Source organism: Babylonia areolata, chromosome 35, assembly GCF_041734735.1.
Source record: "Babylonia areolata isolate BAREFJ2019XMU chromosome 35, ASM4173473v1, whole genome shotgun sequence".
Lineage (NCBI taxonomy): Eukaryota > Metazoa > Mollusca > Gastropoda > Neogastropoda > Buccinidae > Babylonia > Babylonia areolata.
Window position 1 is genome coordinate 11,840,007 of NC_134910.1, and position 26,489 is coordinate 11,866,495.

The following is a 26,489-nucleotide window of genomic DNA, read 5'->3' on the forward strand; positions in this document are numbered from 1 at the left end:
GAGGTGGCGACTGCTGTCCTGACTATCTGGGGCAGAATTTGATCATAGTGGAGACGGGCGCAACAGCCGAGTGGTTAAAGCGTTGGACTGTCAATCTGAGGGTCCCGGGTTCGAATCACGGTGACGGCGCCTGGTGGGTAAAGGGTGGAGATTTTTCCGATCTCCCAGGTCAACATATGTGCAGACCTGCTAGTGCCTGAACCCCCTTCGTGTGTATATGCAAGCAGAAGATCAAATACGCACGTTAAAGATCCTGTAATCCATGTCAGCGTTCGGTGGGTTATGGAAACAAGAACATACCCAGCATGCACACCCCCGAAAACGGAGTATGGCTGCCTACATGGCGGGGTAAAAACGGTCATACACGTAAAAGCCCACTCGTGTGTATACGAGTGAACGCAGAAGAAGAAGAAGAAGAAGAAGATTATAGTGGAGAGTGTCTTGCCCAAGCTACATCCCATTCTTGGTCAGGAGGGTTTTAGGACAAGCTGGTGTTGGGGATGGTTCTCTTTAGGACCAACTAGCCCCCTAAGGCTGTGCCACTAAGAGCCGGCGCAAATCTTGGCCTCCCACTTTTGAGAGTCATAGTCCTTCACAAAACAGACTACCCCTGTAAATGAACCCCCATTGCAATGTAGAGAAACCATAGGTCATACTGCTCTCCCTTTGCTGTTGGCCCAAAGGTCAGCTTATGTCAATCAGTGATGTAAACTGAGTGTGAGATATGCATGCGCATACAATCTTGCCTCCTAGTTTGAGAGTCATAGTCCTTCTCAAAAAAAGACTAAGCTGTAAATGAACTCCCACTGCAATGGAGAGAAACCACTGGTCATACAGCTCTCCCTTTGCTGTTGGGGAGAAGCCAGTACAATCTTGCCTCAAAGTTTGAGAGAAACATAGTCCTTCACACAAAAAAAGATAAAGCTGTAAATGAATTCCCATTGCAATGGAGAGAAACCACTGATCATACAGCTCGCAAATTCCTGTTGGCATAACTGTGAACTTATAAATTTCAGTCTCAGGACATTTGTTAGGAGACAGGAACCAGTTAGCTTGGATGTAATTTGATTTGATTTTTATTTTCCACTGATCATACAGCTCTCATTTTGCTGCTGGGGGGTGGAGGTGTCAAATCCAGCTCTCGCCCTTCCTGCCAAGTTTGACTGGAAAATCAAACTGAGCATCTAGTCTTTCCGATGATGAGACGATAAATTGAGGTCCTGTGTGCAGCACGCACCTGGCGCACCCGAAAAAGAACCCATGGCAAACGAGTGTTGTCTTCTGGCAAAAGTATGTAAAACGAAATCCACTCTGATAGGTACACAAGTATAATTATAAGCATGCACTCAAGGCCTGACTAATCCACAAAAAAAACAACCAAAAACAAGAGAGGCAAGGCCTTCAAGACTCACTTGTGATAAATTAAGTCCCCTAGCATTAATTACAGAGTAATTTCCCTTTTTTACTATCTGCACCAAAACGTTTGCAAAATAAATAAAAATTCCATGCTTAGCAAAAGAAGTTCCTGTTTGGAAAAAAAATGATAATAATGACTGCTCTTGTTGTTGTGTCAGAATAAGAGGTCAAAGTGCCAAGTTTAGAGAATACAAAAAATATAAATATAACAGTAAATGCAGTTTGCATATAATTATGCTTCATTATTTTTTTTTTTTTTTTTTTGGTGCCCATCCCAGAGGTGCAATATTGTTTTAAACAAGATGACTGGAAAGAACTGAATTTTTCCTATTTTTATGCCTAATTTGGTGTCAACTGACAAAGTATTTGCAGAGAAAATGTCAATGTTTAAGTTTACCACGGACACACAGACACACACAGACAACCGAACACCGGATTAAAACATAGACTCACTTTGTTTACACAAGTGAGTCAAAAAACAAAAACAAAAAACCACGCTGACCTGTCCATGCAGAGGGGCTCCACATCAGCAGCAGCAGAGGATAGCTCCTTGCGGCACACCTGGTAGCCGAGGATGTGGCCGTTGTTGACGGAGGGGGTCCACTCAAGCCTCACGGTGCTGGGGTTGACCACGTGGCTGCGCAACTTGCTGGCCCGCGGCACCAGCAGGCCCTCCGTGATGCGGAAGGTGTGCGACACCTGTACCGTCCGCCCCGCCCCAAACACCGTCACCTCGTAGTCCGTGTTGTTCTCTGTGGCAATAATAATTATTATTATATTGTACTGAACTGACAAGTGCAATAACCGAAAGGTTAAGCGTTAGGACTTTCAATCTGAGGGTCCTGGGTTCGAATCTCAGTAACGGCCCCTGGTGGGTAAAGGGAGGAGATTTTTCCGATCTCCCAGGTCAACCTGCTTAGTTCCTGAACCCCCTTCGTGTGCATACGCACGCAGAAGATCAAATGCGCATGTTAAAGATCCTGTAATCCATGTCAGCGTTTGGTGGGTATATGGAAAGAAGGACATACCCAGCATGCACACCCCGGAAAACGGAGTATGGCTGCCTACATGGCGAGGAATATAAACGGTCATACATGTAAAAGCCCATTCATGTACATACGAGTGAACGTGGGAGTTGCAGCCCATGAACGATGAAGAAGAACAGGAGGAGGAACTGGGAAAAAAAAAAAAAAAAAAAAAAAAAAGCAACAAAGTCCCCCCCACCTCCCAAAAAACAATGAAAGGAAGACCCCAGGCGAGGTGTACCCAGTCGAGTGAGGACGTAGGTGGCAGCAGGATGGGTACACCCCCCACCCCCCCAAACCCTCCATCTCCCCCCAACCAGGAAAGAAACAGAACAAAAATGAACGAAGAAAGACCCCAGGCGTACCCAGCTGAGTGAGGACGAAGATGGCAGCAGGAGGGTTCAGCTCCGCGCTCAGGAGGACGACGTCGCGCCCCATGTGCCGCAACTCCACCGCCTGGATCAGGTGGCTGTCCCCCCTGCCCTCTCCCTCCTCGTGCAGCACGTCCCAGCGCAGCATCACCGCCGTGGAGTTGAGCACGTCCACCTTCAACTGGGGGGCTCCGTCTGGGGGTGTGGGGAGCAAGTGAAAAAAAACAACGTTTCTTTGAGTTTCAGTCAATGCGCTATTCTTCATCTTCATCCACTTCTTCAAATTGAGAACATACTCCTTGTTACATCACAATTGTATCGGCAGAGGGGCAATGCGGCCATTTTGTCGCCTCTTGCGTTGTTCGTATGGACAGAGTTAAAACACATAGCAAGCTAGTATGTAATCTATCCTGTCAGTGTGAGAGGTGGGCAGCCAGTGCAGTTTTTCAACATGAAGAAGAGAAACGCACGCACGCACGCACACACGCACGCACACACACACACACACACACACACACACACACACACAGGGGAGCCATGCTAGACACAGGGGTGGCGACGGGTGAGACTCACCAATGCTGACTTTGGGTGTGGTGTGGTGGGACCAGCCTCCGCGGTTGGTGGAAAATCCGTTCTTGGTCCCCGCCACCAACCGTACCTCGTAGGCCGTTTCTGCCTTCAGGCCTGCCATGTCACACACACACATCTTCTGTCACACTGAATGATGATGATGATCATGATGATGATGATGATATAGATACTTATACAGTGCCTATCCACAAACTGTAACCATGCTCTAAGCATTTTACATACACGGGGTCATTTACACAACAGGCTGCCTACCTGGGTAGAGCCGACTGACGGCTGCCATAGGGCACTGGTCATTCGTTTCCTGTGCCATTCAATCAGATTTCAGGCACGCACACATACACGCTCTGACAGACATGTAACATTCTACGTCTATGACACTGGATGTCTTTAAGTCACACACACACACACACACACACATTGAACGTCTTGTGTTTTCACACACACACACACATGCACAAACACACACACCTGTCACACTAGATGTCTTTGCATACAGTCCAATTTGACACTGATTACAGACAGACCACCACCAAAGCAGAAGAGGAGAAACAAGTGTGGGAAAATAAATAAAATAAAAAAGACAACAAGTGGTGGGGATATAAAATCTTCAAAAACAGACATGCGCTTGGCCCATTATTTTGACATGATCCCGTTACATAACGCACAAAGATTTTTTTTTTTCTCCCTTTTTTTCAAAGACTGACCAGTGATACACAATGCTGTAAAATCACTTACCATTGTAATGGAGAAACCATTGATCATAATACAGCTCTCAACTGTTGGCCCAAACGTAAGAAGCTCTACTGCAAATGGTTGCAGTTGATGGGGGGGCCAGCGTCCCCCACCCCACCCAATCTAATTTTAAATGCAACCAGATGGGCGCAACAGCTGAGTGGTCAAAGCATTGAACTTTCAAAATGAGGATCCCTGGTTCGAATCTCAGTAAATGCGCCTTGTGGGTAAAGGGTGGAGATTTTTATGATCTCCTAGGTCAACGTATGTGTAGACCTGCTTGTGCCTGAACCCACTTCGAAGATCAAATACACGTTAGATTGTAGATCCTGTAACCCATGTCAGCGTTCAGTGGCTTATGGAAACAAGAACATACCCAACATGCACACCCCCGAAAATGGAGTATGGCTGCCTCCATGGCAGGGTAAAAACGGACATATACGTAAAAGCCCACTTGCGTACATATGAGTGAACGTGGGAGTTGCAGTTGACAAACGAAGAAGAAGAGAAGAAGAAGAAATGCAACTGACCGGAGACCAGGTAGGAGCGTTGCTGTGGCTGGTCGACAGTGATGGTGGTGATGGCGCTGGGTGTGGCGGCAGGGCGATGCTGCAGCTGGTACTGGGTGATGACGCCCCCCCTGTCCCTTGCAGCCAGCTCCTCCCACTCCACCAGCATTGTCTCTGCCGATGGGCTGCTCACCTGGAAGGTGGGCACCGCCAGGGGCACTGCAACGCGCGCAAACACATCGGTTCATTTCAGTTTCTCAAGGGGCACTGCAATGCGCACACACATCAATTTCAGTTTCTCAAGGGGCACTGCAACGCGCAAACACATTAGTTTCAGTTTCTCAAGGGGGCACTTTAAACACGCACATGCAAACGTATCTGTTTCAGTTTCTCATGGGGGCACTGCAACACACATGCGCAAACACACCAGTTCATTTCAGTTTCTCAAGGGGGCACTGCAACGCGTGTGTGCGAACACACCAATTCACCTTGTTATGAACACTAACTCATTCCATCTTGAGAGGGGGAAAAATTGTGGATATAAACACTAACTTATGTCGTCTTAGGGAAAAATTGTGGATATGAACACTAACTTATGTCGTCTTGAGGGAAAAATGGTGGATACGAACACGGACTCATTCCATGTTAAGAAGGGAGGGGAGGAGAATGGTGGATATGAACACAATTCATTCTGTCTCAAGAGGGGGAAAAATGGTGGATAAGAACACTAACTCATTCCGTCCTGAGGGGGGAAAGAAAAACAGTGGATATGAACACTAACTCACTCTGTCTCATAAGAGGGGAGGGGGGGAAACAGTGGATATGAACACTAACTCACTCTGTCTCATAAGAGGGGAGGGGGGGAAACAGTGGATATGAACACTAACTCACTCTGTCTCATGAGAGGGGAGGGGGGAAACAGTGGATGTTGCCCCCATGCACCACCACCACCCAGGACCCCCATGCACCACCACCACCCAGGACCCCCATGCACCACCACCACCCAGGACCCCCATGCACCACCACCACCCAGGACCCCCATGCACCACCACCCAGGACACCCATGCACCACCACCACCCAGGACCCCCATGCACCACCACCCAGGACACCCATGCACCACCACCCAGGACACCCATGCACCACCACCCAGGACACCCATGCACCACCACCACCACCCAGGACACCCATGCACCACCACCCAGGACACCCATGCACCACCACCACCCTGGACACCCATGCACCACCACCACCCAGGACACCCATGCACCACCACCACCCTGGACACCCATGCACCACCACCACCCAGGACACCCATGCACCACCACCCAGGACACCCATGCACCACCACCACCCAGGACACCCATGCACCACCACCCAGGACACCCATGCACCACCACCCAGGACACCCATGCACCACCACCACCCTGCACACCCATGCACCACCACCACACAGGACACCCATGCACCACCACCACACAGGACACCCATGCACCACCACCCAGGACACCCATGCACCACCACCACCCAGGACCCCCATGCACCACCACCACCCAGGACCCCCCCATCCACCACCACCCAAAAACCCCCATCCACCACCACCCACCCAGGACACCCATCCACCACCACCCACCCACCCAGGACCCCCCCATCCACCACCACCCAGAACCCCCATCCACCACCACCCACCCAGGACCCCATGCACCACCACCCAGGAGCAGCAGCAGCACAACACCACCACCACCACCACCACCACCAAGGACTCACCCCCTTCCAGCGTGCGCCCCTCCAGGGTGTACTCCGTGCTGGACCCTTTGCGGGAGAAGGTGCGGATGGTGACCACGTAGGTGGTGTAGGGCAGCAGGTTCGTCAGGTTGTGGCTGCGCATCACCCCACCCACCGTCTTCTGCACCTCGTTCAGGCTGCCCTCGTCACCTGCAGGGTGGGGGGTGACAGACAATGGGTTGTTTTTTTTTCACTGACTGATAGATGGATTTCTTCATTTTATGCCAAATCTTTGCAGGCTGGGGGGAATTGTCCAGTAGAGTTTCCTCTGAAAATCATCTGGGGTCCAGGGGGCTGCCTGGCCAAAAAATGAAATTAGTGATTTCTAAGAGGTTTCAGGGGCCTCATTTCTTCTCTGACGCCCCCCCTCCCCCACTCTCCCAAAAAGCGTTTTCCTTCGAAAAAAAAAAAAAAAATTTTTCCTCTTAAATCTTCTGCTCTTCCAATGAAAATTGTGGATCCCAAGCCTATCTTTGGTCAGACACCAAGCTCTTTTTTAAAAGTGTTTTTACAGACACAAGCCATCTGCACAATAATGATCGATATGGATACTTATGTAGTTGCGCCTGTCTTTAGTCAAAAACCAAGCTGTAATGAAGCCCTTTACAAACAGTCTTCCACAAAAAGACCACTGCAAATGAATTCCTACTGCCGTGGAGAAACTAGTCATCATCCAGCTCTTCACTATAGTGGACAGCCTTTCCTGTACAACGAATACTAAACATCAACTTGCGCATCTATACTGCTAATACTAAACACCAGCTTGCACATTCTGTACTGCTAATACTGGACACCAACATACGCATTCTGTACTACAAATACTAAACACCAACTTACGTACTCTGTACGGCTAATACAAATCGCCAACATACGAACTCTGTACTACAAATACTAAACACCAACTTCCGTACTCTGTACGGCTAATACAAATCATCAACATACGAACTCTGTTCTGCCAATACTAAACACCAACATACGTACTCTGTACGACTAATGCAAAACACCAACATACAAACTCTGTTCTACCAATACTGAACACCAACATACGTACTCTGTACGACTAATGCAAATCACCAACATACGAACTCTGTTCTACCAATACTGAACACCAACATTCGTACTCTGTACGACTAATGCAAACCACCAACGTACGAACCCTGTTCTACCAATACTGAACACCACACTCACGTATTCTGTGCGAGATGAGGAAGGCCAGTATGGGTTTGTCCGAGGGTTCCTGAGTCCAGTCCATCCTCAACACCGAACTGCTCAGAGGGGTCAAGGTCACCTTCTGGGGCGGTGGCGGGGCGTCCTCTGCAAATGAAACGACCACCGGCATTTGAAAACCTTCAGGTTCTGGTTGCTGTCAGGCATCGACTTCCCTTCTGTCAGTCCTTCACCTCTGACAGGCGCAATAGCCCAGTGGTTAACGCGTTGGACTGTCAATCTGACGGTGCCGGGTTCGAATCACGGTGGCGGCGCCTGGTGGGTAAAGGGTGGAGATTTTTACGATCTCCCAGGTCAACATATGTGCAGACCTGCTTAGTGCCTGAACCCCCTTCGTGTGTATATGCAAGCAGAAGATCAAATACGCACGTTAAATATCCTGTAATCCATGTCAGCGTTCGGTGGGTTATGGAAACAAGAACATACCCAGCATGCACACCCCCGAAAACGGAGTATGGCTGCCTACATGGCGGAGTAAAAACGGTCATACACGTAAAGCCCACTCGTGTGCATACGAGTGAACGCAGAAGAAGAAGAAGAAGTCCTTCACCTCTGAGAGCTGAACAGTAGTTCCTCTTCTTCGTCCTCTGTCTTCATGAGCTGTGCTTTCAATGTTCACTCAAAAATCTACAAGTGGGTTTGGCAATATGAATGAATAATGGATAAATGATATGGATGCTTATACAACGTTTATCCTCAGTCAGAGACCAAGCCCTAAGCACTTTACAAACACAGGATCATTTGCACAACAGGCTGCGTACCTGGGTAAAGAGCTGATTGACAGCTGTCACTGGGGTTGGGGTGCTCATCATTCATTTCCTGTGTCATTCAATCAGATTTCAGGCACGCACACATACACACTCAGAAAGACATGTAACAATTTACGTGTATGACTATTTTTTCGTTTATTTACCCTGCCATGTAGGCAACCACACTACGTTTTTTTGGGGTGTGCATGCTGGGTATGTTCTTGTTTCCATAACCCACCAAACACCGACATGGACTACAGGATCTTTCACATGCGTACTTGATCTTCTGTGTGCATATATACATGCGAAGGGGGTTCAGACACTAACAGGTCTACACATATGTTGACCTGGGAGATCGGAAAAATCTCCACCCTTTACCCACCAGGCACCAAGACAAGAGATTTGAACGCTCAGATTGAAAGTCCAATGCTTTAAACTCCTGGCTGCTGCGCCCATCAACATTATCCACATTTCTTCCCCTCTTTTCTTTTGTTTTGAAGACAAAATAGCGTAAACCAAAATGAAATGGGTATACCAGTAATGGTTGTCAGTCTCATATATATATAATTATATACATTCTCTGCATTTCTTCCCCTCCTCTTTTTTCCCCCCTTCATTGCAATGCTACAAGGGGGGGAAAATTGGATACCGAAATGGGCATACCGGAATTTGTTGTCAGGGTTCTCCCCGATTAGTCAGAATGTAATACATAATACACATTCATTTCCCCTGTGTAGTAGAACTGCAAAGAGAGGGGAAGAAATGTTGAGTACATCTATGCAACTGACAACCGTTACCTGTATACCCATTTTGGTATGCAGCTTTTTCGCCTTCGAAACAAAAGATCACAATGGGAAGAAATGTGGATACTGCTGTGTGTGTGTGTGTGTGTGTGTGTGTGTGTGTGTGTGTGTGTGTGTGTGTTTTACAAAAAGGAAGGAAATGTTCATTACATGTTCACTCTGAACATAACATGATTTTAGTCTTCCATACTGGAGATAGTGGCTGGTCTACTATCACTGATAAAAACAATGCATTGAATCACAGCAGAGTGATCGAAGCACCGAACTTGGACCATCAGAGTCCCCGGCTCAAGCCCTGTGTTGGTTGCTGGTTCGTCAAGGGCGGGATTCCCCCCCCCCCCCTCTCCAGCCCACCCCTCTCCAACCCACCATGGCAAACATTTTGAGCCTGTTAGTGCCTTAATCTCCCTTCATGTCTGTATAATTAACATTTCCTTCACACACACACACACACACACACACACAGAGCTGACTCTGTAGCCAAGAGTACTGACTGAAGTACTTTTATGTTGCGAATGTAAATTCCCATTGAAAAAAAGTTATCCATTTCAAAAAGGGATAACTCCCTTCCCAATCCCTCAACAAGGAAACACACACACACACACACACACACACACACACACACACACACACACCATAACAAATTCAATCAAATTATCTATTTACTTTCCCTACTTTCAGATCACACACCAAACATCCACAGAAACCCTTACCCTTCAAACAACACAAAAAGATCATGACAAACAAAACAAAACAAACACACAATCAGGTCACATATGTGCATGCGTGCGTGCGTGCGTGTGTGTGTGGGATTGAGGGATTGTGGTGGTGGTGGTGGTGGTCAGGACTCACTGTGGGCAAAAACGCCGATGCGCGCAATAGCGAAAACCTGACCCATGGTGTTCTCGGCGATGCACTGGTAGTAGCCCGAGTTCTCCAGACGAATGGTGTAGACAATCAACCTGGTGTTTTCGTCACTCAACTGTGCACACAACAGAACGGGGCTAGGGTTATTTTACCTACTGTCTACCAGTGTTCCCAAAAACGTACATATGTGCGTAAATGACGCGCAGATTTACAACTTTGACGCACAAAATTTTTACCCTGTGCGTCAATGTGACGCACACTTTTTCCTGAAACTAACAAGCATCTTACGGCTTCCAGGAAAACCGCGAAGCACGCATCGTGGGCCTAAGCTTAGGCTAGTGCATAGCAGACGAAACTGAGAGTAGAGAGTGCTGTTGTGTGTTCATTAGTAGTGAGTATGGTTATGTGCTCATTATAAGTAGTTGACTGTGTTTTCATTGCATTCAAGCATTTCGAATGTCCTTGTTTGGAGAAGGTGTGGGTTTCTTTCATTTCATTGTACAATTGTCTTCATTGATTTTTTGTATGTTTTCCTGTTGACCCTCAGAAATGTGACAATGACCCTCAAAAATTCCAGTCAAAGGGTCACAGTGACCCTCAAAAAATCAGGCCCATTGGGAACACTGTCTACACACCAGTGGGTAGAGAGGACCCACTCTCAAAATAAGCACACCACCAGCAAACCACATGAGTAACACCTACAATAATAATAATAATAATAATGGATACTTATATAGCACACTATCCAGAAATCTGCTCTAGGTGCTTTACAAAAACGCTTTGTTAACATAAAAACATTACATCTATGTTACATACACACACCAAAATATGACCACACACAGACACGCACTGCATACATACATTTTAACAATACATGTGTATCTAACAGCTACCCTAACACACACGCACACATGGGCAGGCACAAACTTACATAAACGCACGCACACACAATACACATTCATATACATGCATGTAGTTACGTACACATACATATGTATACAACACACATGATGAAGGCATTTTTTTTTTTTTTCCATAATTTTCAGCCTACAAGGGGCTGCAGCACGTAAGGCGCACGCCCTGAATTTCAAGAAAAAAGTTGTTTTGAAAACGTGCAAGGCTCACACACACGTCTGATAAGCCACGGCTGCCGTAAAGTGAAGTCCTCCATTTTCTCTTTGCTAACAGCGCATGTTGTTTTCGGAGTAGTCCCTGATGCCATCTTTGGAAAACTGACTATTTTTCGTCTGCTTGTCGACTCGGCTCTGTTACTCGATTATCTACTGCTTTCTTTCTTTCTTTCTTCTTTGTTATTTTTCAAGACTTTTTTTCAATCATAATTTGGCCAAATGTACACTGTTGAAAAGCCACAGTTCATTCAATCAGAATCAAGTCTGCTAGCCCTGCTTTTCAGTCCTGTCTGCCACTTGGAGTGGAGTGATGGCCTAGAGGTAACACGTCCGCCTAGGAAGCGAGAGAATCTGAGCGTGCTGGTTCGAATCACAGCTCAGCCACTGATATTTTCTCCCCCTCCACTAGACCTTGAGTGGTGGTCTGGACACTAGTCATTCGGATGAGACGATAAACCGAGGTCCCGTGTGCAGCATGCACTTAGCGCACGTAAAAGAACCCACGGCAACAAAAGGGTTGTTCCTGGTAAAATTCTGTACCAAAAATCCACTTCGATAGGAAAAACAAATTAAAAAAAAAAACTGCACGCAGGAAAAAATACAAAAAAATGGGTGGCGCTGTAGTATAGCGACGCACTCTCCCTGGGGAGAGCAGCCCGAATTTCACACAGAGAAATCTGTTGTGATAAAAAGAGAAATACAATACAATACAATACAAAAAGTCCTCAGATCTCCTAAGATAAAAAGAAATACAAATACATGTACAAATACAAATTTTGCTTATCCTTCTGCTTTCGAAAAACGATCAGTTCACTTCTGATTTCTCTACTCTCGCACGATAAATTTGTCCCCAACTCAGACACTGCTCTTTTCTCATGCCCTATGGGCGCACTATGATCACGTTCAGTTGAAATATTTTGTGTAGTATGCCATTTGGTTCCAACCTGATTCAATGATGAACATGAACCGTGTCGATTCAAACAGTGGCAAGACTGCCGCTGTTCAGCGCAATTGTCAGCATTCATTGTGATCACCAATGTTGTCATATACTTCATTTCTTGCACACACATGCACACACCCACACACATTTACATACACACCCACCCACCCACATTTACATAAACACACACCCGCACACATTTACGTACACACACCCACACATAAAATTTACACCCACACACACACATATACACACACACACGCCAATATGTACCACTCATGTTATGTACATATATATATAAGCAATTCAAGTTTTCCTTTTAGTTTTAGTATGTTGCACATGCATTGATGTTAATCATTTGATTGCTGGTGTCAAACACACAAACCCCCTCCCCCACCCCCCCCCCCCACCCCAACACACCACCCCTCTCCTCTCCCAAACCCACCCACCCATCACCCCCACCCCCTCCCAGTCAACTGACCTCATACTTGATGTTCTCCTTCTGCAGCCTGTGGATGGGCACCCCGTTGAAGTACCACATGATGGTGGGCTTGGGGTTGCCCTCCACGTCGCAGAACAGGGACACCGTGCGCGTGATGGGCCAGTCGTTCGACTCCGGGTCCGTGATCATCACGGGGTAAGCTGAAAGTCAAAGCAAAAACACACGGTAGGAGCACACACACACATATATATATATCAACTTTTAACTATGCCACTTTCTCTTGCCAGATGGTTGCCTTACAAATTACTGATCGCCAAATGATTAGTGACCTGTTCATGGTTAACTAAATTAACCACCCATTTTTACTTTTTTTTTTTTTATCGATATTCATTAAGATGAAAGCAAAACACACGGGAGGAGCATATATTAACTTTTAACTATGCCACTTTCTCTGCCAGATGGCTGGCTGCACAACACACACCCGTTTAACTCACTCAGTACGGCCAGTCCTCTCTTCTCCTCTACACAGACCCCTCGGATGTCCAGTGAGTGTCTGAATGACCCAACCTTTAGCTTCCGTCGTCAGAACTGTGGTATTCTTTGTCAACATTCACCTCTTCAGTACAAGAGCCTTCCACTTGCAATATTTTGATGATGGTAATTGGGGTGAAACGCTGTTAACATCGTCTCTTTCGCCGTTCGTATGGAGAAAGTTAACAAGCGTTGCCAGAAACCAGTCAAGAGAGAGAGAGAGGAAGAGACTGACACAGAATGCTAAGGAGGTGGTGCCTCTTCACGAGTTGATGCACCTATCTGACAAGCACCCCCATCTGAGCCAAAAAGTTTATACTTTCTGTTTCTCAATGGAGGCGTCACACGTCACTACGCTTTGGACAAAATCCTTTTTACGCTACACCACACCTGCCCCTCAATGAGCATGTTAAGCGCTACTCAAGAGACAGCACTCCTTAACGAAGTCAGGAACGGAGCACTGCTACTGCGCGCTGAGCATGCTGAGCAACACTACCACTCACTGAGCACACAGCAAGCTCCACTCTCTTCAGCATGTTGGGCACTACCTGCAGAGCAACCATACTCACTAAGCACAGTGAACTCTCCTCTCTCCAGCACCCACACGACCTGCTGAGCAAACACCACTACACACTGAGCACAGTGGGCTCTCCCCTAGGAGCACCCACACAACTTGCTGAGCAAACACCACTACTCACTGAGCACAGTGAACTCTCCTCTCTCCAGCACCCACATTACCTACTGAGCAAAAACCACAGCTCCCTGAGCACACTGAGCTCTCCTCTCTCCAGCACGCACATGACCTGCTGAGTAAACCCAGACTACTCACTGAGCTCTCCTCTCTCGAGCACGCACACGACCTGCTGAGCAAACCCACACTACTCACTGAGCACAGTGAACTCTCCTCTCTCGAGCACGCGCACAACCTGCTGAGCAAACGCACACTACTCACTGAACACGGTGAGCTCTCCTCTCTCGACCATGCACACTACCTGCTGAGCAAACGCACACTACTCACTGAGCACAGCGAGCTCTCCTCTTTCGAGCACGCACACACAACCTGCTGAGCAAACACACACAGTACTCACTGAGCACGTTGAGCGTGGCCTCGTGGTGCTGCTTGAGGCGGCCGCGGGTCAGCACACACTGGTAGACCCCGGCGTCGTCCGCCGTGACGCTGGGGATCATGAGGTTGCCGCCCCCATAGTAGCGGTGCCGCTCCGGCAGTTTCTTGTGGTCTGAAAACCAGCGCTGGACATGACACCCCCTGTTAATAAAACGGCACAGAGCTCCACGGGAAAGCTCAGGCTTGGTTTAATTAAACAACCTTTAATTGTGTAAATTTAAAAAAAAGTGACAAACCACAAAATGTCAAGGGAATCCAAGAAAGGTGGTGAAGGGGACAATAAAAAAAAAACCCAACAAAAAACAAAAACTCAAATAGCTTCCCTGCAACTCAGGACACGAAACTTGTCCTCCATTACAGAGCAAGTCAAGCTGTGCTGTATGTAACTCTAATCTAGTCACAGGACCCCTTTGGGGGGGGGGGGGGGGGGGCTAAAACCGCATTGTCAAACAAATCATTATTATTACTAAGCACTGATATAGTGCTTAACTTCAGTCAGTCCAAACTCTAAGCGCTTAAAGCCTGAACCGGACTATAAATGGCAGGCGATTTGAATCAAGCCAGTTTCTCACCAGAGTCTGACACTGTGACGTCGGTGAAGGTTTATTCAAAATAAAAGCCTAATAAAGCTACGGTTTGGCTTCATTTATGGCAGAGAGCGAGATTTGCCTAGCAGCTTCCAATCTAGACCTGAATTGACTTTGGAAAGTACAAAATGTGTCAGCTACACGTAATACAAAATTTGAATGCAGAGAAAAGGGGCGCAACCGAAACCTTGCTCTCGGGAGTTAAGACTTTAATAACAAACACAGAGTTTGTTTACACAACAGACTTGCCTACCTGGACAGATCAGACAGACATGTGCCTTTAGGCACTCGCTGTTCGTGTCCTGTTGTCATTCAGCCAGGCTTTAAATCAATCATGCACACATATGCACAGGTAGAAATCAAAGAGGATTTTTTTTTCCGGCAGAATTTTCCCAGGGACAATACCGTTGCCATGGGTTCTTTTTCAGTGTACCAAGTGTGTGCTGCACACAGGGGGGCCTTCTCAGGTTTATCGTCACATCCGATTGATTTTCAATTCTTCTTCTTCTGCGTTCGTGGGCTGCAACTCCCACGTTCACTCGTATATACACGAGTGGGATTTTACATGTATGACCGTTTTTACCTCGCCATGTAGGCAGCCATACTCCGCTTTCGGGGGTGTGCATGCTGGGTATGTATTTGTTTCCATAACCCACCGAATGCTGACATGGATTACAGGATCTTTAACGTGCATATTTGATCTTTTGCTTGTGTGTACACACGAAGGGGGTTCAGGCACTAGCAGGTCTGCACATATGTTGACCTGGGAGATTGGAAAAATCTCCACCCTTTACCCACCGGGCGCTGTCACCGAGATTCGAACCCGGGACCCTCAGATTGAAAGTCCAACGCTTTAACCATTCGGCTATTGCACCCGTCAATTTTTTTTTTTTTTTTCAAGTCAAAACTGGACAGAAAGTGCAAGACTGGGAATCAATCAAACCCCGGACGCTTAACAACACTGTACTGGCTGGCAGGTAAGCATCGTAACCGTTCTATCGCCATCCTTCACAAACCGTGCGGAACCACAGTGCTGCAGAACCAGGCACAGCGGACAAACCACAGCGCGTGACCTTTACCTCGACGGATCCACTGTATGGTGGGGGGTGGGCTGCCGTTGGTCATGCACTCCAGGATGACCGTCGCTCCCGACATGGCCGTTGTGTTGTTGGGGGCCGCCAGCAGCTGCATGTCGTCTGACGGCCCTGCACACAGCATCACCACACACCATTCATTCCTCACTTCTTCTCTCTCTTTCTTTTTTTTTTTTTCTTTTTTTTTTCTTTCTTGCTGCCACCATCATCCGCACCGCTTCAGTGGCATTATTTCCATTCTGCTCATTCTGAGACCCCCGTATACGGCCGTTTGTCTGTCACAGTCCCAGCATCAGCAGTCCACAGGTTCTTTTACATGTGTTAAGTGTGAGCTTGCACACTGGACCAAGGTTGTTTTTTTATTTTATCTTTCTCATCCAAACGATTAGCATCATCCAGACCACCACCACTCAAGGTCTAGAGGAAGAGGAGAAAATACTGGTGGAGTGAGGGGGTCTATCCGATCCTCTATGATCAGATTCTCTCACCTCCTAAGTGAATGCTGTCAATGAAATTCCCATTGCTGTGGAGAAACCACTGATCATGTCGCTCTCACTTTGCTGTTGGTTGAACTGTTAAGCTCATGTCAATCTCTGATATACGCCATATGACTGCCTGAAACATGAACGGCAAGGTGAAAACCTACAGGTAAACACCCCCACGTCTAAACCCCCCCACTCTTCTTCTTCTTCTTACGTGTATGACCGTTTTTACCCCGCCATGAAGGCAGCCATACTCCCTTTTCGGGGTGTGCATGCTGGGTATGTTCTTGTTTCCATAACCCACTGAACGCTGACATGGATTACAGGATATTTAATGTGCGTATTTGACCTTCTGCTTGCATATACACACAAAGGGGGTTCAGGCACTAGCAGGTCTGCACATATGTTGACCTGGGAGATCGTAAAAATCTCCACCCTTTACCTGCCAGGCACCATCACCGTGATTCGAACCCGAGACCCTCAGACTGACAGTCCAACTAAAGCGCTTTAACCACTCGGCTATTGCGCCCATCAACCCCCCACCCCCCCTCAATCCCCCTCTTGTGCATGACAAGAGAAGATGAGAGCTGCCGCCTTCGGAAAGACAGCGATTGATATGTTTATAGTCAACTATGATGCAAGGCGCTCTGAGCAGCATTGGTGCATGATATCGCGCCATAGAAAAACTATGTATTATTATTATCATTATTATTAAAAAAAACAAACCAGGGTAAACATAACTGAAAGCATGGTACTGTTTGGCATCGCTCAAAATGTGTACACTGATGCAGTATTCGACTTTTTGATACTGCTTGGAAAAATGTACATCTGTAAATGAAAATCTGACAAATAATGCAGACCCAGCGCAACAGCTTTTGAAAGATATGTTTCCTGGCGCTGTAAGACCGAAGACCACAATGCAAGAATACAATGCAATATATATACAAGATTTTAAAACAAAGTGGCTGTCTTACAACACATTAATTACTGAAGTTTCTTAAATAATAAACTTGGAACAGTAACAACAGAAAACATGTCTCAATGTACTGTCCAAGTATGTGATGTATCTAATACAAGTGATTTAAAACAAAAACAAAAACAGTCTTTTGTTCTTTCTATGCGGGACAATAATTCAAATCTAAATGTTTATTAGAAGTAGCTGTTGATGAATTTATTCTATATCTATATCTTTGTGTGTGTATGTGTGTGTATGTGTGTGTGTGTGTGTGTGTGCGCGCGCGCGTGCATGTGTTTTTAGTTATGTCCATTTATTATTTGTTTACTTATCTAATCATGGTTCTTTTTTATTTTCATATTTCTTTAAAAAAAAACAACAACCCAACATTTATTTAATTATTCATTTATTATGTTACAAAACAGAAAAACCCTTGCAAATTAACTGTCGCTATAGTACTCTGCACTAGCTTATTCACTGTGTCAACAGTGTACTTCATCTACAGTGATATACATGTATGTACTGTGCAAAACACTGATAATAATAATGATGATGATGATGTTTCAGTATGAGAAATATATCCTTCAATGCAAGTGGGGAAAAAAGAAAGAAAGAAAAAAAACAAAAACAAAAAAAACAACAAAAAAAGAAAGAAAAAAATCAACAAAGAGTGTGATGACAGTGATATACATGCATGAACTATGCAAAACACCTATATAAATAATAATAATGATGATGATGATGTTTCAGTATAAGAAATATAACCTTCAATACAAGTGGGGGAAAAAAAAAGAAGAAAAAAAAAAGAAAAAGAAAAAAAAAAGCTCAACAAAGAGTGTGACGACAGTGATATACATGCATGAACTGTGTAAAACACTGATAATAATAATAATAATAATAATAATAATGATGATGTTTCAGTATGAGAAATATAACTTTTAATGCAAGGGAAAAATACAAAACAAAAACCAAACGACGTACTGGGTCGGTCGAGGACCTTGAGACGGGCCTGCTGGGACCACTTCCACTTGATGTTGGTGACCTCATCCGGCAGGTGGTTGAAGTTCTGGGCCGCCATGCAGCGGTACGAGCCTTCGTCACTGCGCGACACATTGTGGATCTGCAGGGCACCGGACGGCAGCTGTATGAACCTGCACAACGATAATTACGATGATAATAACGATGATACTAATGGTTAAGGTGATGGTGATGATTATGGTGATGTTCGTCACTACATGACACATTGTGGATCTGCAGGGCACCGGACGGCAGCTGTATGAACCTGCACATCGATAATTATGATGATAATAATGATGATGATGATAATGGTTAAGGTGATCGTGATCATTATGGTGATGTTTGTTGCTGCACGACACATTGTGGATCTGCAGGGCACCGGACGGCAGCTGTATGAACCTGCACAACGATAATCATGATAATAACGATGATAATAGTGATGATGATAATGGTTAAGGTGATGGTGATGATTATGGTGATGTTCATCACAACATGACAATTGTGGATCTGCAGGGCACCGCACGGCAGCTGTATGAACCTGCACATCGATAATTATGATGATAATAATGATGATGATAATGGTTAAGGTGATCGTGATCATTATGGTGATGTTTGTTGCTGCACGACACATTGTGGATCTGCAGGGCACCGGACGGCAGCTGCATGAACCTGCACAACGATAATGTCAATGATAATAGTGATGATGATAATGGTTAAGGTGATGGTGGTAATTATGGTAATGTTCGTCACTGCACGACACACGGTGGACCTGCAGGGCACCCGACGGCAGCTGTATGAACCTGCACAAGGATAATGATGATAATAACCATGATAATGCTGATGATAATGATAATGATGGTGGTGGTGATAAAGATTTTGATGATGGTGATGGTGGTAATGATGATGGTGGTGGTAGTGATGGTGGTGGTGGTGATGATGATGGTGGTGGTGGTGGTGATGATTATGATGATGACGGTGGTGATGATGATGATGATGATGGAGCCCTCATTACTATGTGACACACTGGGGATCTGGAGGGCACCGGACAGCAGCTGTATGAACCTGCACAACCATAATGATGACAACGCTGATAATGGTGATGATGATGATGATAATGGTGATAAATACGGTGGTGGTGATAATGATGATGATGATTGATGTGGTGGTGATGATGATGATGATGATGGTGGTGGTGGTGATGGTGATGATTATGATGGTGGTGGTGGTGATGGTGATGATTATGATGGTGGTGGTGATGATGATAATGATGATGGTGATGATGATGGTGGTGATGATGATAATGATGGTGATGACGATGATGATGATGATGATGGAGCCCTCATCACTATGTGACACACTGGGGATCTGGAGGGCACCGGACAGCAGCTGTATGAACCTGCACAACCATAATGATGACAACGCTGATAATGGTGATGATGATGATGATAATGGTGATAAATACGGTGGTGGTGATAATGATGATGATGATTGATGTGGTGGTGATGGTGATGATGATGATGGTGGTGGTGATGGTGATGATTATGATGGTGGTGGTGGTGATGGTGATGATTATGATGATGGTGGTGGTGATGATGATAATGATGGTGATGACGATGATGATGATGATGATGGAGCCCTCATCACTATGTGACACACTGGGGATCTGGAGGGCAGCAGACAGCAGCTGTATGAACCTGCACAACCATAATGATGACAACGCTGATAATGGTGATGATGATGATGATAATGGTGATAAATACGGTGGTGGTGATAATGATGATGATGATTGGTGGTGGTGGTGGTGATGGTGATGATGATGGTGGTGGTGATGGTGATGATTATGATGGTGGTGGTGGTGATGGTGATGATTATGATGGTGGTGGTGGTGATGGTGATGATGATAATGATGGTGGTGATGACGATGGTGGTGATGATGATAATGATGGTGATGACGATGATGATGATGATGATGGAGCCCTCATCACTATGTGACACACTGGGGATCTGGAGGGCACTGGACAGCAGCTGTATGAACCTGCACAACCATAATGATGATTAACACCGATAATGGTGATGATGATAATGGTGATAAATACGGTGGTGGTGATAATGATGATGATGATTGATGTGGTGGTGATGATTATGATGGTGGTGGTGGTGATGGTGATGATTATGATGGTGGTGGTGATGATGATGATGATGATGGTGGTGGTGATGATGATAATGATGGAGCCCTCATCACTATGTGACACACTGGGGATCTGGAGGACAGCAGACAGCAGCTGTATGAACCTGCACAACCATAATGATAACACTGATAATGGTGGTGATGATGATGATGACGACGATAATGGTGATAAATACGGTGGTGGTGATAATGATGATGATGATTGATGTGGTGGTGATGGTGATGATTATGATGGTGGTGGTGATGGTGATGATTATGATGGTGGTGGTGATGATGATAATGATGATGGTGATGATGATGATGGTGGTGATGATGATAATGATGGTGATGACGATGATGATGATGATGATGGAGCCCTCATCACTATGTGACACACTGGGGATCTGGAGGGCAGCAGACAGCAGCTGTATGAACCTGCACAACCATAATGATGATAACACTGATAATGGTGATGATGATGACGATAATGGTGATAAATACGGTGGTGGTGATAATGATGATGATGATTGATGTGGTGGTGATGATTATGATGGTGGTGGTGGTGATGGTGATGATTATGATGGTGGTGGTGATGATGATAATGATGGTGATGACGATGATGATGATGATGATGGAGCCCTCATCACTATGTGACACACTGGGGATCTGGAGGGCACTGGACAGCAGCTGTATGAACCTGCACAACCATAATGATAACACTGATAATGGTGGTGATGATGATGATGACGACGATAATGGTGATAAATACGGTGGTGGTGATAATGATGATGATGATTGATGTGGTGGTGATGATTATGATGGTGGTGGTGGTGATGGTGATGATTATGATGGTGGTGGTGATGATGATAATGATGATGGTGATGATGATGATGGTGGTGATGATGATAATGATGGTGGTGATGATGATGATGATGATGATGATGGAGCCCTCATCACTATGTGACACACTGGGGATCTGGAGGGCAGCAGACAGCAGCTGTATGAACCTGCACAACCATAATGATGATAACACTGATAATGGTGGTGATGATGATGATGACGATTATAATGGTGATATATACAGTGGTGATGATGATGGTGATGAAGCCTTCATCACTGTGCGACACACATTGTGGATCTGCAGGGCACTGGACAGCAGCTGTATGAACCTGGGTGCACAACGATAAATGATAACGATGATAATGGTGATGGTGGATGATGATAATGGTGGTTATGATGGTGGTAACTATGACAGTGATGGAGACTTCTATCACTGTGTGACAACACTGTGGATCTGCAAGGCACCAGACAGCACCTGTATGAACCTGCACAATGATAACGATGATAATAACGAAGACGATAGTGAAGGTGATGATGGTGACGATGATGATGATGATGATGGTGATGGTGAAACTGAAACCCTCTTTTTTGTATCTTCCTCGAATCAAAAATGTACTCTTCTCTCTTTTTTTTGTGGGTGCCACGTCATCGTCATCTTCTTTCTTCAGTTTCTTCGCTTCTTCTCATCATTAGTTCAACATTTCTCTGTTCTTTTTGTTGGTGTGTTGTTTATGTGGATTCTTTTCATCATTAGTTCAACAGTCCTCTGTTCTTTTTTTGTTGTTGTTGTTGTTGTTTGTTTGTTTGTGTGTTGTTTGAACTGTGATTTTTCTTTACAAATTGTTATGATATAAAGTATATGTATGTATCTGTTTTTTTGTTATCCAAAAAAAACAAGAGAGGCAAGGCCTTCAAGACTCACTTGTGATAAATTAAGTCCCCTACCATTAATTACAGATTAATTTCCCTTTTTTACTATCTGCACCAAAACATTTGCAAAATAAATAAAAATTCCATGCTTAACAAAAGAAGTTCCTCTTTGAACAAAAAATGATAATAATGACTCCTCTTGTTGTTGTGTCAGAATAAGAGGTCAAAGTGCCAAGTTTAGAGAATACAAAAAATATAAATATAACAGTAAATGCAGTTTGCATATAATTAGGTTTCTTTTTTTAATTTTTTTGTGCCCATCCCAGAGGTGCAATATTGTTTTAAACAAGATGACTGGAAAGAACTGAATTTTTCCTATTTTTATGCCTAATTTGGTGTCAGCTGACAAAGTATTTGCAGAGAAAATGTCAATGTTAAAGTTTACCACGGAAACACACACACACACACAGACAACCGAACACCAGGTTAAAACACAGACTCACTTTGTTTACACAAGTGAGTCAAAAAAGGGAAAAAAAAAAAAAAAAAAAAAAAGAAAGAAAAAAAAAAAGAAAATGAAGCACTGTCCACGGTACCTGTGGTCGTCCACAGAGAGCTGCACGTTGTCCCGCTGCCAGACGATGGTGGCCGGAGGCGTGGCCTTGATGCTGCAGTCGAAGCGAGCCTTGCCCCCTACGTGGGTCTCCGCTGGGCTGGGCTCCTTGGTGAAGTTTTTGGCGATACCTGCCACACACACACACACACACACAACATACAATGTTTATTATTATATCTGGTGAAGTTTTTGGCGATACCTGCCACACACACACACACACAAACACACACAACATACAATGTTTATCATCTCTGGTGACTGAAATTATTGACATTTATTTAAATCATTTATTTTTTATGTTACAAAAAGTAGAAACACGCAAATTAAAAACTGTTGCTGTCGCACTCTACAATTAGCTTATTGTGTTAATGGTGTACTTCATCTACAGTGATATATATGTATGAACTGTGCCAAATACTGATAATGATGATGTTTCAATATGAAAAACATAACTTTCAATACAAAAAAAAACAACTGAAATTTCTGAAAGAATACAGAATATTTTACCATCTCCAATAACATAATGGGTCTCTACTGATGGTTGTGGTGCAAGCGATGGTGTGTATGTGTGCATGCGTGCGTGCGTGTGTGTGTGTGTGTGTGTGTGTGCGTGTGTGCGTGCACGTGTGTATGAGCGCGCACGGAAGCACGCATGCATGCATGTGTACGAGTGTGCGCGCAAACACACATGCGAGCGTGCATCCATGCATGCTTGCTAGCATGTATTCATGTTTGTGAACTTTATCCATGTTATGTTCTTCTGTCCCGCTTTTTAAAAGATAACTTTTCTCTGTGTGTAAAGCAGACAGAGCCCTAACAGACACTACCAGAACCAGATGTATATATATGCTGCAGAAAAGTTGCCTATCATTACATCATCAACATCGTCTCGCACTCAGCCCCTAACTTTAAAAAAATAAGCCCACAATCGTGTAAGAAGAATGCCTATGAAACGTCCGGAACTCTTTTACAGACATCTCATTCTCAACCCTCTAATATCCGCAAACAACTCCACCCACACCCCCTCATACACTACACACAACAAAAACGGTATCATCTTCTTCAAACACTATCTCAACAAAGCCCCCCTGCCCCCCTTCCCTCTCACAAAACTAGATAAATAAATGTGGGTCAGGCCCTAGTTTTCAACCCCTCCAGCCAAGGCCTTCCTGAAAGAGGGCCATGCTTCAACCCAGCAAACAAAACAAAAACACGCCTGTTCTCTTTTTCAACCACCACCACCACCACCACCACCACACCACCCTCCCCTAGACCCTCCTGATATTCACATATGTTACACAACACAACACAAAAGATCCATATCTGTCCACACACACACACACACACACACAGATCCTTTGGCTTGAGAACTATCCTTCCCAACCATTCATTCCCCTGCCCCTCCACTTAAAAAAACAACAACAAACAATGAAATACACACACACACATACACACACATATATATATATATATGTATATTATATATCCGCATTCCTGCAATCTCGCTGCTCAAAAGGAATGATAAAATGCCACACGTTTCACACCACTCTGAAGAAAGTCTCAGCTACCCTGACTCCCTGAGAGAGCAGGAAAAAAAAAAAAAGTTGTTTGCTGAACGGCTCAAGTAATGGGGTATACCAACAACGACAACTAAAAACAAAACACAGTCGCACACACATGATAAAGAAAAGAAAAGAAAAGAAAAAAAATCGGAGGGAGGGAAGGAAACAAGGTCTGATTTAGGGTGATAGCAAATCTGAATGAATCATAGTGCAGAACACCTCGTGCCTTCATTTATTTTCTTCACCCCTCTCAACTCTCTCTGGGTAGTTACAACTGAGAAAGAGAACACTGTGTGTGTGTGTGTGTGTGTGTGTGTGTGTGTGTGTGTGTGTGTGTGTGTGTGTGTGTTTGAGTGCGCGCGCGTGTGTGTGTGTGTGTGTGTGTGTAAGAGAGGGGAAGGGGCGCGAAAGGAAATGGGGGTGAGAGAGAGAGAGAGAGAGAGGGAGAGAGGGAGAGATAGAAAGAGTGAGAGAAAGTGAAAAGGGAGAGGGAGAGACTCAGAGAGAGAGGGAAAGAGAGCCTGAGAGAAAGAGGATAGAGAAAGAGACAGAGAAACTCAGAAAGAGACAGACAGAGAGATGCAGAGAGAAAGAGGGAGGGGCAGAGAAAGAGATTCGAGACAGACCGAGAATGAGATGGACGAACAGACAAACCAACAGAATGAGATGGACGAACAGACAAACCAACAGAATGAGATTGACGAACAGACGAAACCAACAGAGTGTGAGCGAGACATTTACAACCTCACAGAGTAGAGACAAACAGACTGACAGAGGGCAGCAGCCAGCCACCAGCAACCCCCCCCCCCCCCCCACACACACACACACACTCCCCGCACCCACCATCCCTGTGACTGTGTGACCTTCACCACAAACTGGGCCTTAGGGGCATCATCATCATGATGGTTGGCATGGTTCACATTGTACAGCATGTGCCAACCCTGGAGTGTAGCTCTGTGTGTGTGTGTGTGTGTGTGTGTGTGTGTGTGTGTGTGTGTGTGTGTGTGTGTGTGTGTGTGTGTATGTGTGCGTGCGTGCGTGCGTGCGTGCGTGTGTGTGAACCATCTCTTTCTTTCCCTCTCTGAGTCTCTCATATACACACGCTCTCTCTCTCTCTCTCTCTCACCCTTACACTCTCTCCATGTTCACTGGTCTACTACACACCATCATCATATATTTGAATTATTGTCAGATAAACAAAGTTTTACTTACCCCCCCCCCCCTCCCCCCTCTCTCTCACACACACAATACTCCCCCCCCCCGCCTCCTCCCATCACCCAACACACAGAGGTAAAGCAATACTCTCTCTCAGGTGCCCATCCCCATCCCAATCACCCCAACTCCCTCACTCCACACCCCAACCAACCACCCAGCCAGTTTGCTGAGCACGTGACCTTCACAGCACTGATCAATGAAAGCAGCGAACCAATAAATAATTCCAGCCTCTCTACACACTATACACTGCAAAGAGTTCATTGGCATTTGACATCCGATCTCTGTGCCTTCTCTCTCTCTCTCTCTCTGTGTGTGTGTCTCTGTCTCTCTCTGTTATACCACTTTATCAAATCTGGTGATCCATCTGAGCCCTCTCTAACGACAGACTAAATATCTACTCTGTTTTATCAAAGCCTTTAGAGAATCACATGAGACAGCACATTCTTAATCATTTCGATCGTTTTCATCTGTTTCGTCCAAACCAATCCAGGTTTAGAAAATACGAGGGTCATTCAATAAAAAAGGTGAATTTTTCGGTATAAGGACTTCTAATACAGATAGAAGCTTACTTTTTTTTTTTTTTTTTTTCTTTTTTTTTTTTTTGGTTTGTTTTGTTTTACTTCTTTTTCACATGGATTTAATTTGTTTTGCAGATTAAAAAAAACAAAAACTTTGAGAGTTTTGGCGATTAACAAAGATGGCCGACCAAGAAGCATGCTCCAGGATTGAACAGCGGTCAGTCATCAAGTTTTTGGTTGCTGAAGGGTGCAAACCAGTTGAAATTCATAGGAGAATATCAACTGTGTATGGTGCCACATGTTTCAGCCGAAAAAATGTCTACA

At 45.2% G+C, this 26,489-nt stretch overlaps 1 protein-coding gene across 1 annotated transcript in view; it reads right to left on the reverse strand.

Annotated features, from left to right (window-relative positions):
- LOC143277801 (protogenin-like) overlaps positions 1–26,489 on the reverse strand; it is a 105,994-nt gene that overhangs the window by 5,851 nt on the left and 73,654 nt on the right. The window contains exons 3-14 of the mRNA XM_076582703.1: positions 22,851–22,998; positions 18,342–18,511; positions 15,846–16,034; positions 14,205–14,354; positions 12,625–12,785; positions 10,059–10,188; positions 7,616–7,741; positions 6,410–6,577; positions 4,666–4,863; positions 3,386–3,496; positions 2,807–3,007; positions 1,919–2,168 (exon numbers count right to left, since the gene is read on the reverse strand). Of these exons, the coding sequence (XP_076438818.1) occupies positions 1,919–2,168; positions 2,807–3,007; positions 3,386–3,496; positions 4,666–4,863; positions 6,410–6,577; positions 7,616–7,741; positions 10,059–10,188; positions 12,625–12,785; positions 14,205–14,354; positions 15,846–16,034; positions 18,342–18,511; positions 22,851–22,998 (2,002 nt within the window). The remainder of the gene's footprint in view (positions 1–1,918; positions 2,169–2,806; positions 3,008–3,385; positions 3,497–4,665; positions 4,864–6,409; positions 6,578–7,615; positions 7,742–10,058; positions 10,189–12,624; positions 12,786–14,204; positions 14,355–15,845; positions 16,035–18,341; positions 18,512–22,850; positions 22,999–26,489) is intronic.